Source organism: Zingiber officinale, chromosome 1A (assembly GCF_018446385.1).
Source record: "Zingiber officinale cultivar Zhangliang chromosome 1A, Zo_v1.1, whole genome shotgun sequence".
NCBI lineage: Eukaryota > Viridiplantae > Streptophyta > Magnoliopsida > Zingiberales > Zingiberaceae > Zingiber > Zingiber officinale.
Window position 1 is genome coordinate 133331752 of NC_055987.1, and position 23290 is coordinate 133355041.

General features: G+C 37.1%; 2 protein-coding genes and 1 non-coding gene across 3 annotated transcripts; 2 read left to right on the forward strand and 1 right to left on the reverse strand.

Annotated features, from left to right (window-relative positions):
* Positions 1 to 201: 201 nt before the first annotated feature.
* TRNAQ-CUG lies at positions 202 to 273 on the forward strand. The gene has a single exon. It is a non-coding gene; the product is annotated as a tRNA-Gln (tRNA).
* Positions 274 to 615: 342 nt separating this feature from the next.
* Positions 616 to 4500, forward strand: LOC122034111 (leucine-rich repeat receptor-like serine/threonine-protein kinase BAM1). Its single transcript, XM_042593241.1, has 2 exons — positions 616 to 3267; positions 3855 to 4500. Exons 1-2 carry the CDS (start codon positions 672 to 674, stop codon positions 4322 to 4324), a joined length of 3066 nt encoding a protein of 1021 aa, XP_042449175.1. The 5' UTR covers positions 616 to 671; the 3' UTR covers positions 4325 to 4500.
* A 4542-nt stretch (positions 4501 to 9042) lies between these two features.
* On the reverse strand, positions 9043 to 12491 carry LOC122034122 (malate dehydrogenase, glyoxysomal-like). The gene is made up of 9 exons (XM_042593251.1): positions 12343 to 12491; positions 11796 to 12011; positions 11274 to 11588; positions 10938 to 11027; positions 10766 to 10849; positions 10106 to 10141; positions 9928 to 10017; positions 9745 to 9839; positions 9043 to 9343 (listed from the first exon to the last, which is right to left on the reverse strand). The coding sequence occupies exons 1-9, from the start codon at positions 12415 to 12417 to the stop codon at positions 9271 to 9273; spliced, it is 1074 nt and encodes a 357-aa protein (XP_042449185.1). The 5' UTR covers positions 12418 to 12491; the 3' UTR covers positions 9043 to 9270.
* Between the last annotated feature and the right edge of the window lie 10799 nt (positions 12492 to 23290).

Sequence of the window (23290 nt, forward strand, 5' to 3'; positions counted from 1 at the left end):
TTTAAAATGTACAATTTTAAATAATCAAGTAAGTTTAAATTAACCATCCTTTAGTTATTACCAAATAAAACTGGAATAACCATGACTTATTCATTTTTCGGTTTGTCTAACTTGGTTATCTTAGCCCTTGATAAGATTGAATAATATAAAACTAAATTAATTTATTTATATAAAATATTCTAACTCCGAAATCTACATCAAGGCCTCATGGTCTAGTGGTGAGGACATTGGACTCTGAATCCAGTAACCCGAGTTCAAATCTCGGTGGGACCTTATATTTGTTAAAATAGAATCCTATCTTTTTGCTGTCGATTGGCTTTTGAAGACTTGACCTGATTAGGATTTTTAAGAGAAAATTACATATATTTTTTAGTTTATTTAAAATCATTTCATAAAATTGTATTCCGTTCATCCTCAACTCTAACAGCGTTTCGGCATCCAGGAATGAAATTACGAAACGGGCTTTTAAAATAATAGACCTGTTATAATAAATACTAATTTTGTTTAGGTGAACATAAATACAAAATTTCGTCGAACATTGAATATCCAAATATTATCATAAAAACGTGGGTTTATCCGTAAAAGATAAATAAATTTAAAGCACGGCAGATAGGCATCCGAGACGAGAGCACAAGAGCGTGGAGGACCAACCCTCTTTTCACAACAAAGACATGCTCTTCTTCGTAGGTTGCCACATCCTCCTCCTCTCCCTCCTCTTCCCGCCGTCCAAGGTGGTCGCCGGAGGCGACTACGGGAAGGACCATAGCGTTCTACTTTCCATCAAAATCGACCTCGCCGATTCCGGAGCAGTCGCGCTCGCTGCTTGGGACAACGCCACCGATCACTGCTCCTGGCCTGCCGTCACCTGCGATAGCAGAGGCGCCGTCGTCGCTCTCGACCTCTCCGGGAGAAACCTCTCCGGTCTGCTCCCCTCTTCCGTCAGCGGCCTCCGCTTCCTCTTCCACCTTTCCGTCGCCGCCAACTCCCTCTCCGGTCCCATCCCCCCGGAGCTCTCCCTCCTTGCCTCCCTTCGCTACCTCAACCTCTCCAACAACATTTTCAATGGATCCTTCGCCTCGTCCCTCGGCCGCCTTGGGCGGCTCCGCGTCCTCGACCTCTACAACAACAACCTCACCGGGCCACTTCCCAACGCGGTGGCGGCAATGTCCCAGCTCCGCCACCTCCATCTTGGGGGCAACTATTTCTCGGGTTCGATTCCGCAGGAGTACGGCAACTGGAAGTCCCTCGAGTACCTTGCGCTCTCCGGCAACGAGCTCACTGGCCCTATTCCCCCGGAGATCGGCAACCTTTCTGCGCTACGCGAGCTCTACATCGGCTACTACAATAGCTACGAGGGCAGCCTCCCGGCGGAGATCGGCAACCTCTCTTCACTCGTTCGCCTCGATGCCGCAAACTGCGCCCTCTCCGGCCGCATCCCGCCCGAGATTGGCAACCTCCGGAGCCTGGATAGCCTCTTTCTCCAAGTGAATGGCCTTTCCGGCGAGATACCACCGACGTTTGGTCGACTCAAGAGCCTCAAGTCCTTGGACCTCTCTAACAATGCCCTCACGGGAGAGATTCCTCCGAGCTTCGCCGAACTCAGCAACCTCACCCTCCTTAACCTCTTCCGGAACAAGCTCTTCGGTGCCATCCCGGAGTTTGTTGGCGACCTCCCCCAACTTCAGGTGCTCCAGGTGTGGGAAAACAACTTTACTGGGAGCATCCCTCGACGTCTCGGTACGAACGGACGCCTTCAGCTTCTCGACTTTTCCTCGAACAAGCTTACTGGTTCGCTACCCCAGGACCTCTGCTACGGCAACAAGCTCGAAACGTTGATTGCCCTCAGCAATTTCCTCTTTGGCCCGATTCCAGACTCCCTTGGCCGCTGCGAATCCTTGAGCCGCATCAGAATGGGGGAGAACTACCTCAATGGAACCATTCCACAGGGCCTACTTAGCTTGCCGAAACTGTCCCAGGTGGAGCTCCAGGACAATCTCCTCACTGGCGGGTTTCCCAGTACCGGCAATTCTTCGATCTCTCCTAGTCTTGGACAAATTTGCCTCTCGAACAACCGTCTGACTGATCCTTTGCCTCCGTCCATCGGGAACTTCTCCGGCCTTCAGAAGTTGCTACTGAACCAGAACTCGTTCATCGGTAGCATCCCTCCAGAGATCGGGAGGCTGCAGCAGCTCTCGAAACTGGATCTCAGCGGGAACCGGTTCTCCGGCTCGATTGCTCCTCAAATTACCAAGTGTAAGCTTCTGACATTTGTGGATCTCAGTAGAAACGAACTCTCCGGCAATGTTCCGGCCGAGATTGCTGCGATGCGGATATTGAACTATCTCAACCTGTCGAGAAATCATCTTGATGGCCAAATTCCAGCCTCCATCTCAACAATGCAGAGCCTGACGGCGGTGGATTTCTCCTACAACAACCTCTCCGGTGACGTCCCGAGCACTGGCCAGTTTAGCTACTTCAATGCCACTTCCTTCGTTGGTAATCCAGACCTATGTGGCCCTTATCTTAGCCCATGCCAGCCAGGGACATTGCACCCGGTTCGTACCAAAGGCGCACTCTCGGCGTCCTTCAAGCTTTTGCTCGTCATCGGTCTCCTCATTTGTTCTATTCTCTTCGCCATTGCGGCCATTGTAAAGGCCCGATCTTTGAAGAAAGCTAGCGAGGCTCGTGCATGGAAGCTCACTGCATTCCAGCGGCTCGATTTTTCAATCGACGATGTGTTGAACTGCTTGAAGGAGGAAAACATCATAGGCAAAGGAGGGGCTGGTATAGTTTACAAGGGTGTCATGCCTGATGGCGAACAAGTGGCGGTCAAGAGGCTTCCGGTGATGAGCCGGGGATCATCACATGACCATGGGTTCAATGCAGAGATTCAGACACTTGGAAGGATTCGCCACCGACATATTGTCAGGTTGTTGGGATTTTGCTCCAACCATGAGACCAATCTTTTGGTATATGAGTACATGCCTAATGGCAGCCTTGGGGAGGTTCTCCATGGGACGAAGGGTGGACATTTGCACTGGGATACAAGGTATAAGGTTGCCTTGGAGGCAGCAAAGGGTCTCTGCTATCTCCACCATGATTGCTCCCCATTGATCCTCCATCGAGATGTCAAGTCCAACAACATCCTCTTGGATTCCAATTTCGAAGCTCATGTGGCTGATTTTGGACTTGCCAAGTTCTTGCAGGACACGGGCACCTCAGAGTGCATGTCTGCCATTGCTGGCTCTTATGGTTACATTGCTCCAGGTTTTCTTCCTTACTCTGAGATTCAATCCATGTTTTGTTCCCATGGCTATGACGTTGACCGATAAACTTCATGCTTACTTTATTGTCTAGTTTCATGATGGTTCAAATTCTTTGCATCATTAGTCTCTTTGTGTACCTATGATTGTTGAATTAGCTGAAACCAACTAAAAGGCTTATTGTTCCTACTCATAGTTAGTTTTAATTATATATTTTGCACTACAATTATTCCCATATGAATTACCTTGGAGGCTAGAGAAAAGTTAACTTTACTAGACATGAATAATTTGCCTGAGATATTTGTGATTCATCTCTACTTGATTGATGAAGAATCCAAAACCAACTCAAAAAACTTTAGATCCCGTCTTTTAATTTTTTGCATTATGCCTTTTGATTTGTTTTTATGTTAATTGGAGTACTGTTTTAAAATAGGCAAAGATTTTTGCTGTTATTGTTTAATTTGTGTCTTATTGCCTTTTAATAGAACAAAGTTAATGTGGCATTCCCACAGTCGTTTGATCAACATATTTATGATTAATCTCCGTAGGAGATTTTCAATATTGTTCTCATCATGGGAATTTGCTGCACAGAGTATGCCTACACCCTTAAGGTGGACGAGAAGAGCGATGTTTATAGCTTTGGAGTGGTTCTTTTGGAACTGGTTACTGGAAGAAAGCCTGTTGGTGAATTTGGGGATGGAGTGGACATTGTGCAATGGGTTAAGAAGATCACAGGCTCTAACAAGGAAGAAGTGGTCAAAATCTTGGATCCAAGGCTTCCGTCTGTTCCCATCCATGAGGTGATGCACATGTTCTACGTAGCAATGCTTTGCGTGGAGGAGCAGAGTATCCAGCGACCCACGATGAGGGAAGTTGTCCAGATTATCAACGAGCTCCCAAAACCTCCACTGAAGCAGGGAGAAGACTCATCTAGCGGCAATGTTCCTGCATCACCACCAGTTGCAGCCTCCTTGCAGTCGTCGCTGACCAATGAAACTAAAGAGCAGCAGCAACAACTACCAGCTTCAACCTCACCGCCATCAGATCTTCTTAGCATCTAGTGCTCCAAAATTAAATGTTTCCTTCAGTAGTATTTTACTTTCCTGGCTTCTAGTTGCATGATCCAGAGCCTTTAAATTAGATGTTATTATTGCTACAACTGGTGTACAGTTGGAATGCCCTGTTACTATGCCTGTGTGCCATATTGGTGGGGTTTTCTTCCCCTCTGCTGCCATTACTACACTGCTTCTTCTGCTCACTTGCCAGTTTGATGCCACTAGCGTAAACACTGAGAAACGACAGGCACAGCCTTTAGGTTTCTGTAAATGTTAGCAGATATAACTGGTTTGGTATTGTATTACTGCAAAGTGGTGGGAGAATGCAATGCCCGCTCTGTTCCATGGATTTTAGCTCAGTCACTAGATGATAGGGATTCCAGGGTTCCACTACCACATGAAAATTTGAATTAAATGTCCTCTATCATGACCTTGCTCATAAAAGCACAGTTGACTGACATCTTCAGCTCTGGATACTTGTGCTTAGCTTTGTTTTTGTAGGTTGCCCTCTAATATCAAAATAGGAATCCTCGCATTTGAGAACTCAATATTATGAGATGGTTATCCACTTATCTTGTTTATGATTTATGAATAGACTCAACCTGCAGCATTAAATCATTGGAAGACTAAATTAGCATCCTCACAATGATTGGATGATAGACACTGCTATATCTACCCAATTATCAATCATACTGAAGACTAAACTTGACACATAATCTAGATCGGTTCCTTCCAAATAATCATTGATGCTGAATATTTTTACTGGATCATTAAAACTGATTTTTTTTTTCTTTTTTTGTTTTTTTGTTGGAGCAGATGGTCCCAAAAGGTTGGCTCGAGGTTGACGCCGTGCTACATGGCTAACAATCGCAGGACACTACAACGGTGCATCGTCTCTATAGATGGTCAATTTGGCAGCATCCTCTTCGAATGCGTGGTCCCGGTGCCTGCTCTGCTCTCTGCTTCCCCTCTCTACGACGACTACGAGACACTATTAAACGTTTCTGTCAATAATAAAAGGAAAACAACATCTTGAGTTCGCTGCACGCCTACGGACCATGATATGATGCACCTTCAGTGGCTTACAGCGCACTCTTCTGCATGCCCTGCTCTTGGCTCCAGACGCAGCAGCAGACTGCAGACTGCAGACTCGATCGATAAATGTGTCTAATTACTGATCGAATTCGAGTTTAAAATATTGATCGACAATAAAGTTAAAAGTTGAATTGTGAAGGGGAGGCACGTGACTGGGCTCGTTTCTCATGTCACAAATCTTGATCGAGTCGCGTCGGTGCTGGTCCAACTTCTCTGCCATTTGCATCTCGAAGCAAGGAGTGGATATTTTAGATTCGCCCCTCTGAAGTTTGAGATATTTTAATCTCTCACTTGTGTTAAATACGTTTCAATATTCATTAAATGTATTTGGAGTGAATTCAAGAGACTGATACTAAGATAATTATATAAAAAAAATATTTTTCTAATTTTATCTCACAATAAACAAATATATATTTTTTATAGAAGAGGAGAGAGATAAAAATAAAATAATATATAAAAAAAGAACGTCTATGAACAGAGGAAATAATCATAAGAGTCATATTTGGATTTAATAATTTAAGTAGTAAATTTCTACATAAATTTAATTAATCTTTTACTCAATAATATATGGACATTTTTAAACATATTATTTTCTTACTTTTATCCATCTTAAAATCCAGTAAAACTTTAACAGTTACCATTTATTTAAAAATATGTATCTTTCAATGAACTGAATATAACAAAATTGAGACTTCTAGATAGTATATAAGCATGGCAGTAAATAAGTAGAACATTTATGAATAAATTTAATATTCAATTTGATAAGAAATTATTTTTATTCCTTCACTATATATAAGATTAAATAAATAAATAAATTTAAATAATTCATTAAATTAAATAAACAAACTTAAATATATGTGTCTAGCTTGTTAATGTTCGTAAATAGCATTCATAAACAATACTCATGAATAATGTTAATAAATAACGTTCATGAATCGTATTCATTAATAAATTGTTATCAACATACTAAATAAATAAAGAAACTATTAAAATGAACATACTACATTGAACTATCAAACTTAATATCTAAATAAACAATTAAAAAAACTTGAACTGAAAACTTAATACATCTAAATAAATCAAGCTCGAAACTCACAAAAAATAAACCAAGTTAAACTTAAACAAACATTTCAATGATTTAATTTATTTTAAGCTCAATATAATTTGACTTGATTATCTTATCAAATAACCATCTCTCCAAAACTTAGTTCTAGTTGTTTACAACCTTATATATAAGTAATCCTATGAAAAAATATAACATAGTTAAAGAAAAGGTTAAATCTAAATAATGATTAAAATTTTAATAAAATATGAGTTCTAAGTAGGGATGATAATTTCATCCGAACTCCATGGAGGATTCAACATCCGATCCGAATGAAGGAGAGTATGGAGGGACTATCAATACTCGATACCCGCCCCGAATATTCGATTAAATAATATATATACATATAATAAAGAAAATTTTATTTTTTCAAAATCAATTTACTATTTTTGTTGATATTAGGAGGAGACTATATAGATGTTTAATTTATTTTTTTTAATTATATATATATTTTTAAGAGGTTGTTAATTTTAATATATTTTTATGGAATGATAATAGTTGGATAGAAAGAAAAAGAATTATAACTATAGAAGATATCCGATCATTTAATAGGTATGAATATACCCATTGGAGATCCTATATCCGATGGATATGAAGATGGAGGATATAAAATCTGATCTAAATCCGAACCATTATCATCCCTAGTTTTAAGGTGTTTTTTTTTTCTTTTTGGTTGTTAATATTCTGAAAATTTCTTCGAACAAACCTTTTTAATTTTGAAAAACTTTAACAGAGAATAGTGAACATGAACTTTCATTATAACAATTGCTTCTGAATCTCGTCACGTTGCCAGTTGCCATCAACGAAAGTAAATTGGTACAAAGTTGTTGCACCTTTTTTTAATTTTTTTTTTGTACCTTTCTCATCTCTCAAAAGCTTAAATATAAACTCAAACACAAAGCATGATTATGTACCTGTAAGCAAACACTATGATGCCCGGATTGCTAAATTCATGTTTGAATGAAACATCAATATTCCTCCCGTGTTCACAACAGTTCTTCATGCCTTAAAACCTTTTTATTCAGCACTTCCAGCATCGTAAACATCATAAATGATTATGTTTACAAGACTAAACTAGGTGGGGTAAGTAAACAACCACATTCTTTATATGCAAAAAAGAACCCTTGTCTGGAGTTATCAAACCAAGGTTTAAAGCAACATTGAAAAACATTTTCTAGGTACAGAGAACTGTTAACTCGGATACTTGATTTGCCTTGTCATACAGCAATATAGTTCAGAGGTGCCTTGCAGCATTTCTTAAAACATTTATCCAGGTCTTGAAACACATATAAAACCATGCAGGCAGGGTCATTTGACTAAGAGAGACAGTGTGCGTTGTCTACTTAAATTAAATGACAGTCCAGTAGAATTGAATATGAACTACCATGAAACTGCCCTGAAGACTGGACCACAAGTTTGGACCGCAAGTTCTCATCAGATTTCAATATGGAGTGTTATCAACGACAACAGCAAAAGGCCATGTGAATGTCAACTTCTCTGTCCCACTAACAGGCAACATTTGTATGAATTACTATTGGTACTATCAAAGTTATATTTCCTGCCTAGTTATGCCCTCTAAAGCAGGGGAGAGTAGGATTGAGAAAGCTATCGAGATCTACTCTAACTCCGTAGTGCATTCTTGGTTCTAGGTCAGCCTGGATTTACAGCACTGAACTACTGTAAATAATTTGATCAACCCGTCAAGTATAATTACATCATAATGGTGATCTGAAGGGGTATATATACAAGATTCTCACTGTGGGCACATCACCAATAATAGAAGAGCTAAATCGGCATTAATGCTTACGAAACAAGGTGGTAATAACCAAGCAAAAAAAAAAAAAAAAAAAAAAAAAGAAGAAGGCATGTGAAAAGACTAATCATTTCTGCAACAAAGGTGGTCCTTGATGGATTCTCAGCCTCAGTCATTTTTATGCCAACTCATAGGAAAGTTATGTCAATTTGAAACAGACTGCTAAAGTGCACGAGTCTTCCAGATCAATAAAATGTAAAAGGCGGCCATAATTTTGAGATATGATAATGCAGTCCCCCTAGATAATCTCTGGGACAAAGGTGTAAAATAAAATTATAGGAAATGAAAGAACATTGGTAGACTGAAGTATTTATGAACAGCATAATCCCAACCACAAGTTCCATTTGATGTGAGAAAACCCACAAAATACTACTACTGAGCAAAAGATACCATTTGAGATTTATCCAGAATTATGATTCTTTTCCAAGCCATTTCTGAACCTACTGGTACCGTAGTGCTAGACCAAACTTAAAAACTTGAGAATGCAAGCCACTTAGTATGAACTAAATCCCTTGGTCTGTTCGTGCAAAATAAGCTTAAAAAATGGAATCTAGTTGACAATGCAAGGTTAGATTAGTGCGCTTCCATATTGAATCTTGATGTGAATGAGCACAGGTGCAATGTTCTTTTGGGTTCATAGTATCTACAGTCATTTAGAAACTTCCATCAAATATATTGCATGTAGAATTTCAAAATCTTAAAGTAAAAAGTGTATAAAAAACAAGAACTTGAGAAAATTCCCTTAGAAAAGCAGACAACTTCACTGTTTTGTAACTTAACAAAGTTGGCTTATTCTTTCCATAGTCCATTTCCACAATATCAGATGATTTCATGAGAAATCCGTATTGTAAACCTTTCTCTGACCATGAACCCTGTAACAAGTTTACCAATATTAAGGTTGTTATGAGCTCAATTGTGGAGCAGCTCAAAAGTCCAGTCCCATCACTTGTTAATGAATGAGACTCCCTTCTGAATGCTTATTGCCAACTCTTTCTTAGCCTTCTCCAAGCCAGCCCTGTGACAACAAGGATCCCTAATCAATGTTTGATATGGTTTAAAGTGCATAATCTATGTATATATCCTCTTCACGAAACCTATGCATATATCAACATCAAATAGTTCCACGAGATCCACATTATATCTGCAAGTGGACTAATTCATCAAGCATAACCTCTCAGAAAAACATGATTCAGCAAGTGATGTGTTTTTTTATCTCTGCTTCATCAGTGGATCAATCTCTTATACTTATCAACAAACAAAGCAGCAAAATCTATTAACATCACCTAACAAACAAAGAAATAATTGATAGATTGATCTCTAAAGAACTAATTGTGACTGTGAGCGCAATGTGAATAATCATAAAGTAAATGCTGTTGCACAACAGCCAAATGAAGATTCTGGAACAAAGATACAAACCTTTCAAATTCATTCAACGGTCCAAGAGGAAGAACCTCCTCCACTCCACTACGACCTAATCGAACCTTTGATGCAAAGAAAGGTAGTTCTGTAACCTATACATAGGAAATTAACACACAAAATTCAGATCCTCAAAGACATTGAAAATGTATGGAGTGTAGAATAGAATCAGAAGGGAGAGACCTGACAAGCCACAAATGAACATTCCAATATGTTCGCATCACCTCGTAACCCCCTCAAACAAGCATCGGCAAATTTAGCAGCTGCGTATGCCTGCAAAGTGTGTTTTTGTCTATCCACTCTAATATACAAGCAAGGAACTTAACAAAAACACATTTTAATGAAAGGCATGGAGTCCAACCATTGACAATGTAGCAGAGCCTGCGCCAGCTTTTGCCTGCATTACAGGTAGAATGCACAAATTAGAGTGCATTAAAACAATTGACAAATCTGAGTCAGATTAAATACTCTAACATCCAAGCCATCTTTTTTATGCCCCGAAAACATATTCATCTCCTAAACGAGACGAATGAAATCTGTATATGAATTGTTCAATTTACTGCCCAATTTTAAGCTTCTAGAGACAAGAAATCCAACAGTTTAACACAATTAAGTAGGCATGGCTCCAGTAGGATTTCTAGAGCCAGATCTCCTTGGGAAGTTATTCCTTGTGAAGATTTAATTTATTCAAGTAAAAAAGGGTGACAGAGGCATCATTATGCATAAAGTTTCAGATTTAGTGATCAATTAAATCACTGATGTGAACCAAAGGCCATTAATCATTTTCATCCCTAACACATACTTCATGTTCCTCCTTTCCCAACAGGCCGGTATCCTCTAGTTATCATTTATTAATCAACAGAAATATATCAAACTTGCAGAAAACTTAATAAATGTAAACTATAACTTTGCAGCAGCTCATTGTAGTATTGAGACTACAGTTTCAAACTTTGAATAAACCTTTATTGGCAAAAAAACAAGAGCAGAAACTATTGTATATTACTACATTATATTATTTTACCTCAACAACTTCTGTTCCTCCATTCTGTATGCGATCAGTCAGATAACTAATTTCCTCTTGTGTAAAAGAATATGAAGGATTGACCTATACAAGGAAATAGCAAAGGAAAAATCACTGAGAAAAAGTTGTGGAAGGCATAAAAGAAACTTAAGATCAAAATTAACCAGCCCACCTGCGATAAAAGAGGCAATATGGTAATTCCAGCATGACCACCAATCACAGGAACATTAACATCCCTGGGATCAACCCCTAAGACTTCAGCCTGTAAGCATGCTATAAGCAATAAGAGACTAAGTGCATAAAGCTAACTAGTACAGTGGATATCCTGGGTAGAATGTTAAAACTATAATCAAATAGAAATTCCAGCCCTTATCAACATGAAACTGAAAGGGAGGAAGATACCCATATGTGCCAACAACATGAAGAGTGTGGCACATCTGGAACTCATATATAATGTTGATGTAAGATATCAAATGAGAAAATTAACATAATAAAGTTTGATACGTACCACAAAAGTATTGGCTCTCACAACGTCAAGTGTTGTCACCCCCAAAAGACGCTTGGGATTGTAAGTACCAGCTTTCTTAAACACCTCAGCTGCGATAGGAACAGTGGAGTTTACTGGATTGCTTATCAAGTTAACTATAGCCATGGGGCAGAATTTAGACACTCCCTCACACAGGGTCTTGACAATCCCAGCATTGATATTAAACAAATCATCCCTAGTCATTCCTGGCTTCCTAGGAACTCCAGCAGGAATTATTACAAGATCTATTCCTGTAAGTGCATTCTCTAATTGAGATTGACCAAGAAAACCCCGGATCTGGAGACGTCCAAATCAGAATTATAATAGTATCCAGTTCCTTAAAAAATAATAGCATTGTGTCACTGCACTACCGTTTAATTTAAGAGAAACAAGACATAAAAAAGTTGATCAATAGCATAAAAAAAATTATATGTATTCGTCTATTTTAATGAGCTAGTGCGCCATAAGAAAAATATGAGACAAGGCAAGAGAAGTGACAATTACCACAGCGCCGGTGTTCATGTGGCTGATATCTGCAGTGACACCGGGAGAATTGACAACATCGTAAAGGTGCAGAACCGAGACCAAAGGATTCATTTTCATCAGCATAGCAAGCGGCTGCCCAATACCTCCAGCAGCTCCCAGTATCGCCACCTTGAATCCATGGGCTCCTCCCTTGGACCGGCAATTCGCACGCCTCAGCAAGGACGCCTCCTCCATCTTCAAGCACACAAACGATGACTTATTAGATCAACACCCTCCTTGTCATAGCAAAACCATCGCCTTCCAATCAAATCAATTGATATTATAAAACCCTAAATTGAAGCTGACGAAGATAAGTCTACAAAATTTTCCCAGGGAGGAACGAAGAGGAGTGGTTCTCATTTCCAAGATTCCATTTTTCCAAGTAAGAGCACCATGTTGCCGTCAAGTGGAATTAGTGCAAAAAAAAAAAAAAAAAAGGTTCGTTGTGAATTCAAAATCAATGTTCGTAGAAGGACAAAAAAAACAGGTTTCCAAGTTTGAATTAAGAGCGATGACGAAGAGGGACCTGAGAAGCGGGAGGGCGGAGATGAGAACTGATCCTAGCAATGCGTCGGAAAGCATCATCGGAGCTAGGCTGCATCCTTACTCTTCGATTGCGTAAATCGGGCTATAAAATTACTCCACCGGTTGAGGTTGTCCGATAAATAATGAGCCAATAAATAACAAATAAAAGAAAATAATAAATAATAAAATACGGAAAGATGGACAGAAACAGAAAAGGCTGCAAGAGACGTGTACGAAAGACGTTTGCAAACTAATGAGCTGTCTATCGTGAATAAATATTCGACATAAATAACGAAAAATATATTGGGCAAAAATTAAAACATGCTCTAACATGAATATCAGATTAGCTTTCTTTTTTTTTTAAACGACAATTTACTACAGAGTCTGTAGAAATTTAAATTAAAACATGCTCTAACATGAATGTCCTCCATTATTATTTTTAGTATTTCTATAGTGAACTAGAGGTTTTAAAAAATCTATTTTTTTTCTTTTTTTTTTATTATTGTGCCTGATACGAAGAGATATAAGACTCAATGTGGACCTGATATCTCTCTATATCAGGTTAAATGTGGGTTTGATATGGGGAGATATCAAGCCTAACAAAAAAAAAAAAAGAAAGAAAGAAAGAAAGAAAGAGAGATTTAGATTTTTAAAAACATCTGGTCCACCATTAAGAATGCCAAAAATAACAATGGAGAGCATATTTGGACTCCTTGTAATTTTAGAAATCCACAGGACCTGAAATGACTGCAATCTGAGGTCCCTAGGTCGATCAGTGAGTTTCGGTCAAAACCCACTGATGGACTTAGAGAGCTCTGATTGCGCACATTTCAGTTTCTGTGGATTTCTGATATTTCAAGGAGTTCAAATATGCTATCTATTATTTATTTCAATTTCTAAAAGATGTTAAAATATAATAAAAAAGAATCAACAAAACAATCCCCATACGTTTTAGGTTTTTCAAAACCTCTGGTCCACCACTAGGAATGTCGAAAATAACAATGAAGAGTATATTTGGACTCCTAACAATTTTAGAAATCCACAGGACCTGAAATAGTTACAATCTGAGGTCTCTAGGCCAATCAATAGGTTTCGGTCAAAACCCACTGATGGACCTAGAGAGCTCTGATTGCATCCATTTCAGTTCCTGTGGATTTCTAAAATTGCAAGGAGTTCAAATATGCTCTCCATTGTTATTTTCGACATTCCTAGTGGTGGACCAGAAGTTTTGAAAAACCTAAATCCTCTTTTTTTTTTTTGTTATTGGGCCTGATATGGGGAGATATCAGACCTAACAATAAAAAAAAAAAAGAAAAAAAGAAAGCGAGAGAGATTTAAGTTTTTCAAAATCTCTGGTCTACTACTAGAAATGTCGAAAATAACAATGGAGAGCATATTTGAACTTCTTGTAATTTTAGAAATCCACAAAACCTTAAATGGTTGCAATCTGAGGTCTTTAGGTCAATCAGTGGGTTTCGATCAAAATCCACTGATGGACCTAGAGAGTTCCGATTGCACTCATTTTAGTTTTTGTAGATTTTTGATGTTGCAAGGAGTTTAAATATGATATCTATTATTTATTTTAACTTCTAAAAGATGTTAAAATATAATAAGAAAGAATTAGCAAAATAAACCCCATACATTTTAGGTTTTTCAAAACCTCTAATCCACCACTAAGAATGTCGAAAATAACAATGGAGAGCATATTTGGACTCCTTTAAATTTTAACAATCCACAAGACCTGAAATGAGTGCAATTGGAGCTCTCTAGGTCCACAAGTGGATTTTGACCAAAATCCACTGATCGACCTAGAGACCTCAGATTGTAGTTATTTCAGGTCCTGTGGATTTCTAAAATTGTAAGGAGTCCAAATATGCTCCCCATTGTTATTTTCGACATTCCTAGTGGTAGACCAGAGGTTTTAAAAAACCTAAGTCTTTTTTTTTTCCTTTTTCCTTTGTTTTTGTTATTGGGTCTGATATGAAGAGATATCAGGCCCAATCCCCATATCAGGCCTAACAACAGAAAAAAAAGAAAAAAAGAAAAAAAAATAAAAAGAAAGAAAGAAAGAAAGAGAGATTTAAGTTTTTCAAAATCTCTGATCCACCACTACGAATGTCAAAAATAATAATGGAGAGCATATTTGGACTCCTTGCAATTTTAGAAATCCACAGGACCTGAAATGACTGTAATCTGAGGTCTCTAGGTCGATCAGTGGGTTTCGGTCAAAACCCACTGATGGACCTAGAGAGCTCCGATTGCACCCATTTCAGTTCTTGTGGATTTCTGATGTTACAAGGAGTTCAAATATACTATCTATTATTTATTTCAACTTCTAAAAGATGTTAAAATATAATAAAAAAAAAGAATCATCAAAATAATCACCATACGTTGGGCCTGATATGGAATCATATCAGGCCCAACGTGGGTCTGATATGATTCATATTAGGCCCACACATGAGGATTTTTGTCAATTCATCATTATTACAATTTTATACCTTCGTAAAAACTGCAATAAATAATGAATCTGTTGATTTATGGGGTTGCAAAGAATTCAAATATGTCATCTATCGATTATTTCGACTTCTCCAAATGTATTCTAATGTTATCAAAAAATCAACTAAACTTTAAACGTTATGAGCCTGATATGATTTATATATTAGGCCTATGTTATGCATGCACGCATGGAAAAAAAGAGAGGAAAGAGAAGAGCAGAGAGGAAAAATTAGATTGGTTGCATGCATAGGAGAAAGTAAATAGAAGAGAGAGTGAGAAATGAGAGTGAAAAGAAAAAAGTCAGATTTGTTAGAAGGATAAAATAGGAAATGCACTTAAAAATGTGCGTTCTTTGGTAAATACTAAAGTAGCATACGCCTTTTGGTAAATTTATATCTCTACATGCGTCCTTTGATAAATTGTTATTTTTTAAAATTAAAAATAAAATTAAGGAAGAAGACCATAGTGACAAAAAATCAATTTGGGTTCATGCCTAGAAGGTCGACAATAGAAGCTATACATCTTTTTAGACAATTAATTGAAAAATATCGGGAGCAAAAACAAGATCTACACATGGTATTCATTGACTTAGAAAAAGCTTATGATAGAGTCTCAAGAGAAATTATATAGAGAATTTTAGAAAAAAGAGGTGTTAGCGTAACATATATTGAACTAATTAAGGATATGTATGAGGATGTAACGACCAGAGTAAAGACTTCAGGCGGAGTAACTGAAGCATTTCAAATAAAGATAGGGTTACATCAAGGATCAGCTCTAAGTTCCTATTTTTTTACACTAATTATGGACGAACTCACTGCGCACATTCAAGACACAGTACCGTGGTGCTTGTTGTTTGCATATGATATTATTTTGGTAGATGAGACAAGTGAAGGAGTAAATGCAAAGCTAGAATCTTGGAGGGAAACACTAGAAGGGAAAGATTTTAAGCTTAGTAGATTAAAGACAGAATATATGGAATTTAAGTTTAGCAATATTAGAATTAATGAGACAATTGTTAAGATAGGAGATGATGAATTGCCTGCAATCGAAAGATTTAAATATTTAGGATCATTTTTGTAAAATGATGGAGGGATTGAAAGAGATGTCTTACATAGAATACAATCAGGATGGGTGAAATAGAGGGGAGCATCAAGTATTTTATGTGACCGTAAAGTACCTCTTAAACTTAAAGGTAAGTTCTATAAAATCGCAGTTAGACCTGCTATGTTATATGGAGCTGAATGTTGGGCTATGACTCGAACACATGAGCAGAAGATGAGAGTTGTAGAGATGAGGATGTTAAGGTGGATGTGTGGACATATGAAGATGGACAAAATAAGAAATGAGAGCATTAGAGAGAAAGTCGGAGTTGCATCTATTGAGGAAAAACTCCGAGAGACACGTTTAAGATGGTACAGACATGTACTTAGATGACCAATAAATGCTCCAGTTAGGCGATGTGAAACTATGATAAACATACATATCAAACGAGGAAGAGCAAGACCAAAAAAGACTTGGTTAGCAACAATAAAACAAGATAAAATTTATTTAAATATATATAATGATATAATAGGAGATAGAGCTCAATTGTGTAAAAGGATTCATATAGCCGACCCCACCTAGTGGGAAAATGTTTGGTTGTTGTTATTGTTGTAAAAATAAAATTGAGCAGCTTTCCCATAATTTTATCCCAAAAATAGCGTATAACTTCTATATTGTATAACAATTATCAATTAACTTCTAAATATATAAAAGTTATTAGTTAATTTTTACATGTAAAGCCTAACCCGCACGGAAAAGTTATATGGTAGCTTCTATACACTCGATGATGATTAACTTATATTTATTTAAAATATAATAAATGTCATCAAATCCCCATAGTTTAATTTACCCATTGAAATGTTATTTTAATTAAGTTCTTACTCAGAAAAGTAAAATAAAAAATGATATAAAATTATCATTGCATAAGCTAACAATTAGCTTCTATACATTAGCAACTAGTTTCTACACATTATATAAGTTACATATTAGTTTCTACACAGTTGATCATGATTAAATAATATTCATTTGAAATGTAATAAATATCACGGAGTCACAATCATTTACTTTACTCGTTAAAATATTATTTTAACCAAGCTATTACTCAAATAAGTAAAATTAAAATAATATAAGTCACTATTGTAGAAGCTAGTTGCTAACTTCTATATGGACGAATAATCAGATAATGTATTGTAGAAACTATTTATTAACTTTTACATATTATAGAAGCCAGATGTTAACTTCTATAATTGTAGAAGCTAATTGTTATTTTTCTACGTGACCGAATGATTAGATAATATAAGTATATTTTGGGTAAATCATCTTAATGGATACTCATTTGACTTTAATCATAAATGAGATGTCCATTTGATGAAAATGTAAATGATTAGCCCCATTTAATTTTTGCCCAAATATATTATAGCTACTTGTTTGTGTCAAAATATCCAACTAATTTAACACATTAAATTGAAAAAATAGTATTATATAATCAATTCAGTCTTATTCAATTATCTCATAGAAAAACAACTAAGCAATGAATCAGCCTATTGTAGCAAAAAAAATGATTATACTCACTCTAACTACCCCTCACTAGGGGTGGGCCTAAACCGACCGAACCGAAAAAATGACCAAATTGAAAAAACCAAACCGGCCAAATAAACCGAAGAAACTTTCTTTTCGATTTTTTTCGATCAGGTTTTCCAACAACATTTTCACTCTTTCTGAAATATTAAACATATATTTGGATTTTTAATAATTTACTTATATTTTATAAGCTATAAACCATACATTTGAACCTTTAATGTTTTTTTTGATATTTTTTATTTCTAGTAGTAACAAGTTATTTTATTTAATTATTAAAATTATTTCTTTGATATTGGAACAATTTATGTTTTATTGTCGTTGAGTGACTTGAGTGTATATTTTGTATTGCATTAATCAAATCATATATTATATTAATATTAGTTTGTAATAAAATTTTAATATTAATTTTTTTATATTTTGGTTTTCATTTTAAATGTAAACTCATAATTTTAATCTAGTGTTATTTTTATGCCTTTAAAACTAATATTTGCAATCACACATAATTAGTTCAATTAAGTATTAAAATTGTATATGGTTAAGCTTGCTGTATTATAAAAAAATGAACTAAACTATAATAAAAAATAGTTTAGTTTCGAATCGAATATTTTTAAATTGAAAATCGAAAAATCGAACCATGGTAGAGCAAACCAAACCGAACCGACCGACGCCCATCCCTACCCCTCACAGTCCGAGGGAGGTAAATCATTGGCAATGGGTCTACCTAGAAGCATGTGATAGAGATAATTACCCCATGGTGTAGCAGAATTAGTCACCACATAAAAAATTTATAGAAATGAACAAGAATCGATTCCAAGCAAAATCGGTGGAAATATCCTCTCATGTAGTAGCCTGTTCAATTTCCTAATTTATCTCTCTATAGATGACTGTGGAGTTGGCCATGTAGGGCAACAGGGGTCAGCATATGTCATATTAATTCGATATAATATTTTTATTTCTAATATTGTCTTGTGTTGGATCATGAATGACAAGAGGGGGGTGGGGTGGGGGGGGGGGGGGGGGGGGGGAATCGCGATCAATTAAAATCTTTTCTTTTCGTATCGAACAATCAAACAGAGATAAGTGGCAGAATAAAATATAAGACTCGCTCAGTTTTACTTGGTTCGTAGCCCAGCTGACTACTACTCCAAGGGTCGGTATCCTTGATCGCTTTCGTTGGACAATCCACTAAATGATTAAATCGTACAAGTATGAATACAATATTTAAGTATAATAAAGATACTGACAACAACGTATATGAGATGAAGAGTAAGTTGTGAGAAGCCTCTCGGTAGCATAGTAATTGTAGCTTGCACGAGTAGTAGCAGAAATGTGAATGAGCGCAATATGAATAATGAAATTCTTGATCAACTCGGACCCTGAAGCCTTTTTTTATAGGCACCGTTCGGTCGACTGAAAACACATTCAATCGATTGGACCTATCGGTAGAATCGACTGATCCTCCATATCTTTCCTTCTTTGCTCTGATATGATCTGTCCGATCTCATAAATCATGGCATTCGGTCAACTGATCCAGCTGATCCGTCGACTGATCTAGCTAATCCATCGGCTGAACCTGAATTTTCCTTTTCTGCGATGATTCAATCTGACCAATGATGTTACCAAAATTGGATCGATCAACTAATCAAAGCTTTCGGTCTACCGATAACATTGTGTTTCCAAGTTTGCAGAGCGCGATCGTATTTGTCCCATGCTGGCCGGATTGGTCGACTGAACTGCCTATTCGGTCGATTGAACTCTTAGTCAACTCAAACTTTGTTTAAGCTGTAAAACAATGTTAGCACAATAATAATATAGTAATAATCTTGCAAAACAAAGTTAGATAGATGTATAAATGTATATATAAGACAGTTAAGATGTGAGATGCGACAATTAAATAATAAGTACTATTTGAGAAATAATCTTATAGGTTTTCTAGAATTTTTTCGGGATTTAAATAGAATTCATATGACATGTTTAAGGAGATAAATTTATTAGATTTAAGGAAAGCCTGTTTGGAAGATCAATTAAACTGGGAGTTGATTGTTCTAATTAACCTAAGATTAAAATTAATCAACCTAACTATAAATATTAAAATCTAAGCTTAATTCCTTACCCAAACCTTATTTCTCTCGATCTCACTACCACCATCCCTTCCTCACGACCTCGCCGCGCTGCCTCGCCCTATCGCCAACGCCACTATCATCGCCCATTCACACAAGATCAACTGGCGACACAGCAGCCATTACTGTCATGGGAGGTGACGTTGTCGGCACTTGAGAGCCTCGAAGCCTCACCACCGACCCCCCTCCCATTTTTCTTCCTCTCACCTGATCGCCACTCACTCCGCCACCTACTACCTGGCACCATTGTCGCCAAAAGGGAGGAGTCAATGCAAGGGGACCAAGGCCACCCCTCCTTTCACTTGTAGACCCGAGCAGAGCAGCGCCCTTTTTCGTTAGAGAGGTCATCGCCTCGATCTCCTTCTTCCTCTACATAGCCGCGCCGCTCCCTTCACCGGTGTTGTACCGCAGCCGCCTCTGTCGGCAAGCAGTCACAACTAGTGTTATAGTCGGCCAGCCATCTCCTTTGCTCACCTGATCGCCCTCAAGCCTTGCTACCATTTTCCAGTGCCACCTAGCTACCAAATTTGGGTAATTAATCCAAATAGATTATTGAGTGATTAATCTATACTCAGTTGATAATTTTGGATTGATTAGGATTATGTGAGTTAGTTTCGGTTAAATTTTGGTTAATAGGAAGAGTAAGGGGAAGAGGATAACGCTATGTGGACTTGGGGTTAATTAATTGGATTTTAGCAGCTTTCTTCTAGTAACGGTCATCCTTCTGGCCATGAGTCACTCTCCGATCATGAGCCATCCTTTCGCTATGTGGACTTGGGGTTAATTAAGAGGATGACGTTATGTTGGATTCATGATGAGTAGACTTATTAGTAAATGGATTGTTACATGAATTCATTAAGGAGTTGATAATGTTGGGTTAAACCTAGTTCAATCAATGGATTTGGGTGAATCGTAGTTAATCATTTCAATTAGGATTTTTTCTAATTAGTTTATGATTTAGTTTAGCTAAATGCTACATATGTGATTAGTTAAATTGTACATAATGTGATTGCAGGATGTTAATTTGGAATGAACGTCTCGACGTGGGAAATCATTTGGCACAAACTACATTCGAGGCAGATATTTCTTCCTTGATCTCAGTAGTTTATTAACCTTAGTGCATGGGTTTTAATTGATTAATTAGGTTACTTTACCTTATATCTGTTGGAACCCCAAAGTTAGTTTGGTGTGATCAATAAGTTAAGTTAGATCCCGTATGTTTTTAACCTTGTGGCTAAGTGTGCATGAGCTTAGGAGCATAGATAGTCGAGTGGAAGACGCAGCTAGCGAGAAGGACGACACACGGTGCGTTCGAGGGATGAGGCGCTGCGGAAGAGTACACCGACGGACGAGAAGGAATCATGCGGTGGTTCCGAGGGATGAAAAGCTGGAGTGGAAGTGTCATGCCCCAAGGGAGTCCTGCCAAACAAAAATCTAGCAGCATCTCCCTTGTACGGGTGACAATCTGAAGCATTACTACATACAAAATATACATCAGCCACATACGGCTGGAATATATATACACAACCACACAGTTTATATCATCAGCCCACTCGGCTGGAACAAAATAAAGTAAACACAATCATGCAGTTAAATAACAGCCCACACGACTGGAAATAAGCATAGCGGAAAAACGAAGAGAAAACCCACAATCCACGACTAAAGTTTACTAGCCAATCAGGCTTATACAACCACAAGATCACAAAAACAAAACACTATGAATCAAACCCCAAACACATACCAATATACTAAAAATACAAGTAAAGCGGAAGTAAAACCGATATAACGCAGGACCCACACTACAACAAAAACATTAAAAGACAACGGTTAAAAACCGTTGTCATAGGCCCTTTAAACCCGTTGTAACTGACACTGTTGTTAAATGTGCGGTAAAAGACAACGGTTTAAAACCGTTGTCTTTGACGACATTAGACAATAGTCATGCAACGGATTTAAAGTGTTGTCTTTTAATACCAAAGACAACAGTTCTGCAATAGTATAAAACCGTTGTAATTGCCAGTTTTGCAAAAATTTGATCGCAGATATGCTTTTGACAACAAATACACTGTTGTCTTTCTTCAAAATTTAGTTTAAAATCATTGTCTTTGAATACTTTTCACAACGGTTAAAAAATCGTTGTCTATGTTGATTAGAAAATGCATCGCGAATAGATAAAACATTATAATTCTTTTGCACACAAACTGGTACAACATATATACATTCACAAAAACCATTTTCAACATATATACATTCAGTTGTCTTTTATACATCTTGTCTCAATCAAAAACTGGTACAACATATATGTACATTCACTTAAATTTATAAACTTCTACAATTACTACAAGCTATCCAAACATGACCACAAGTAGTTTATCAGACCATAACCACAAAAGATAAGACCATAAAATTAAGTTTATCAGACCACAACAATCTTCACGTACTGGTCCGTTTTCTGCATACAGAATTTCATAGACTTAGCTTGCAAACCCAACTTTCTCCCTTTTCTGAAAATAAAATATAGTTAAAGCCATAAAAAAAAGTAGAAACATGCATGTATAAACTAATAATCATTGCAAACTGATAATTGAAACGGATAAATCTAATAAACCACTACAAACTAAATTGATAATTGAAACAAACAAGCTCCAAAAGTAGAAAACTTATCAACATGTATAAATAATTATAAACTTCTTGCAGCTTTGCATCTTTTGTACAGTAGAAACCAAATTGTGAAGTACATACATAAATCTGGACCTTCTGAAATGTTTAAGTAAAAGAATGGCCAAATAAGCACGAGAAACGTTGCCGCTTCACATTTTCATGAGTAGTCAAGCAAGTGAGCATGAAAAAAGTTGATGAATATATAAACTTGACATTATATCTTAAACCATGTATTATGTGAAAGCAGCTAGATCGAATAGCTAACAGCAGCAACAGAAAGAAGGAATCATAGAGAAAGTCATGTACCTTATGTCTCAACATTACAGCAGCAACACTCTAGTAAGATCTCAAAGCTTGAGGATGTGCAGTTTGCATAAAAACCACAAAGCAGTATACTGAGCAACTACCTTTTTCATCAGTATCTAAGTCGCATGCACCCTTTCTGAACATTGCTTCAAGTTTCTGTATGCGTTCATCTTGATTTGATATGTGTGAATTTTGTTCGACGATGCGTGCATTTTGTTCTGAGATTAATATCTTTGCCTCCATCAACTCCTTTTGCTGAATGATAAACTGCTCATCAACAAGATGTTTCTTCACTATGCTGCCAACATTAAAATAGAATATTGGAGCGACATGGCCTCCAACACCCCTCGCACGCCCAAAATGCTCCTCAGATAAAAGTGCTCCTCATGGCCTCCAAATGCTCCATCAACATTAAATTTTGATGCAGAAGCAGATGCAGAGTTTGATGCTATTCTGGGTGTGAAATGATTCTGTAATAAAAAGCAAATTGTATCCAAACTATTGCTGAAAATAAGCAGATGCAGATTCATGTTTAAAGATCCAAATTTTGTTGTACAACAATTGATTTTTTTCTGCAATGATGTAGTGTACATAAATGTAACAATAAATTATTGTTACGATAATAAAGGACAGAGGCATAATAAAAATCATAAAGGCATAATAGATTTAGTAGGAAAGACGCGTAATGAACTTGCTTACAATCTTTTCTATTGCCATTTTCAAATCATCGCCTTCAAATTGCCC

What these genes read in the sequence shown, in the direction of transcription:
- LOC122034111 (XM_042593241.1), top strand. Translation starts at nt 672, where the DNA reads ATGCTCTTCTTCGTAGGTTGCCACATCCTCCTCCTCTCCCTCCTCTTC. An exon ending in TTATGGTTACATTGCTCCAG is followed by an intron (nt 3,268 to 3,854) that starts GTTTTCTTCCTT and finishes TTTGCTGCACAG; the next exon opens with AGTATGCCTACACCCTTAAG.
- LOC122034122 (XM_042593251.1), bottom strand. Translation starts at nt 12,417, where the DNA reads ATGCAGCCTAGCTCCGATGATGCTTTCCGACGCATTGCTAGGATCAGT. An exon ending in GTTCATTTGTGGCTTGTCAG is followed by an intron (nt 9,840 to 9,927) that starts GTCTCTCCCTTC and finishes TCCTATGTATAG; the next exon opens with GTTACAGAACTACCTTTCTT. An exon ending in CCGTTGAATGAATTTGAAAG is followed by an intron (nt 9,344 to 9,744) that starts GTTTGTATCTTT and finishes TTGTTGTCACAG; the next exon opens with GGCTGGCTTGGAGAAGGCTA.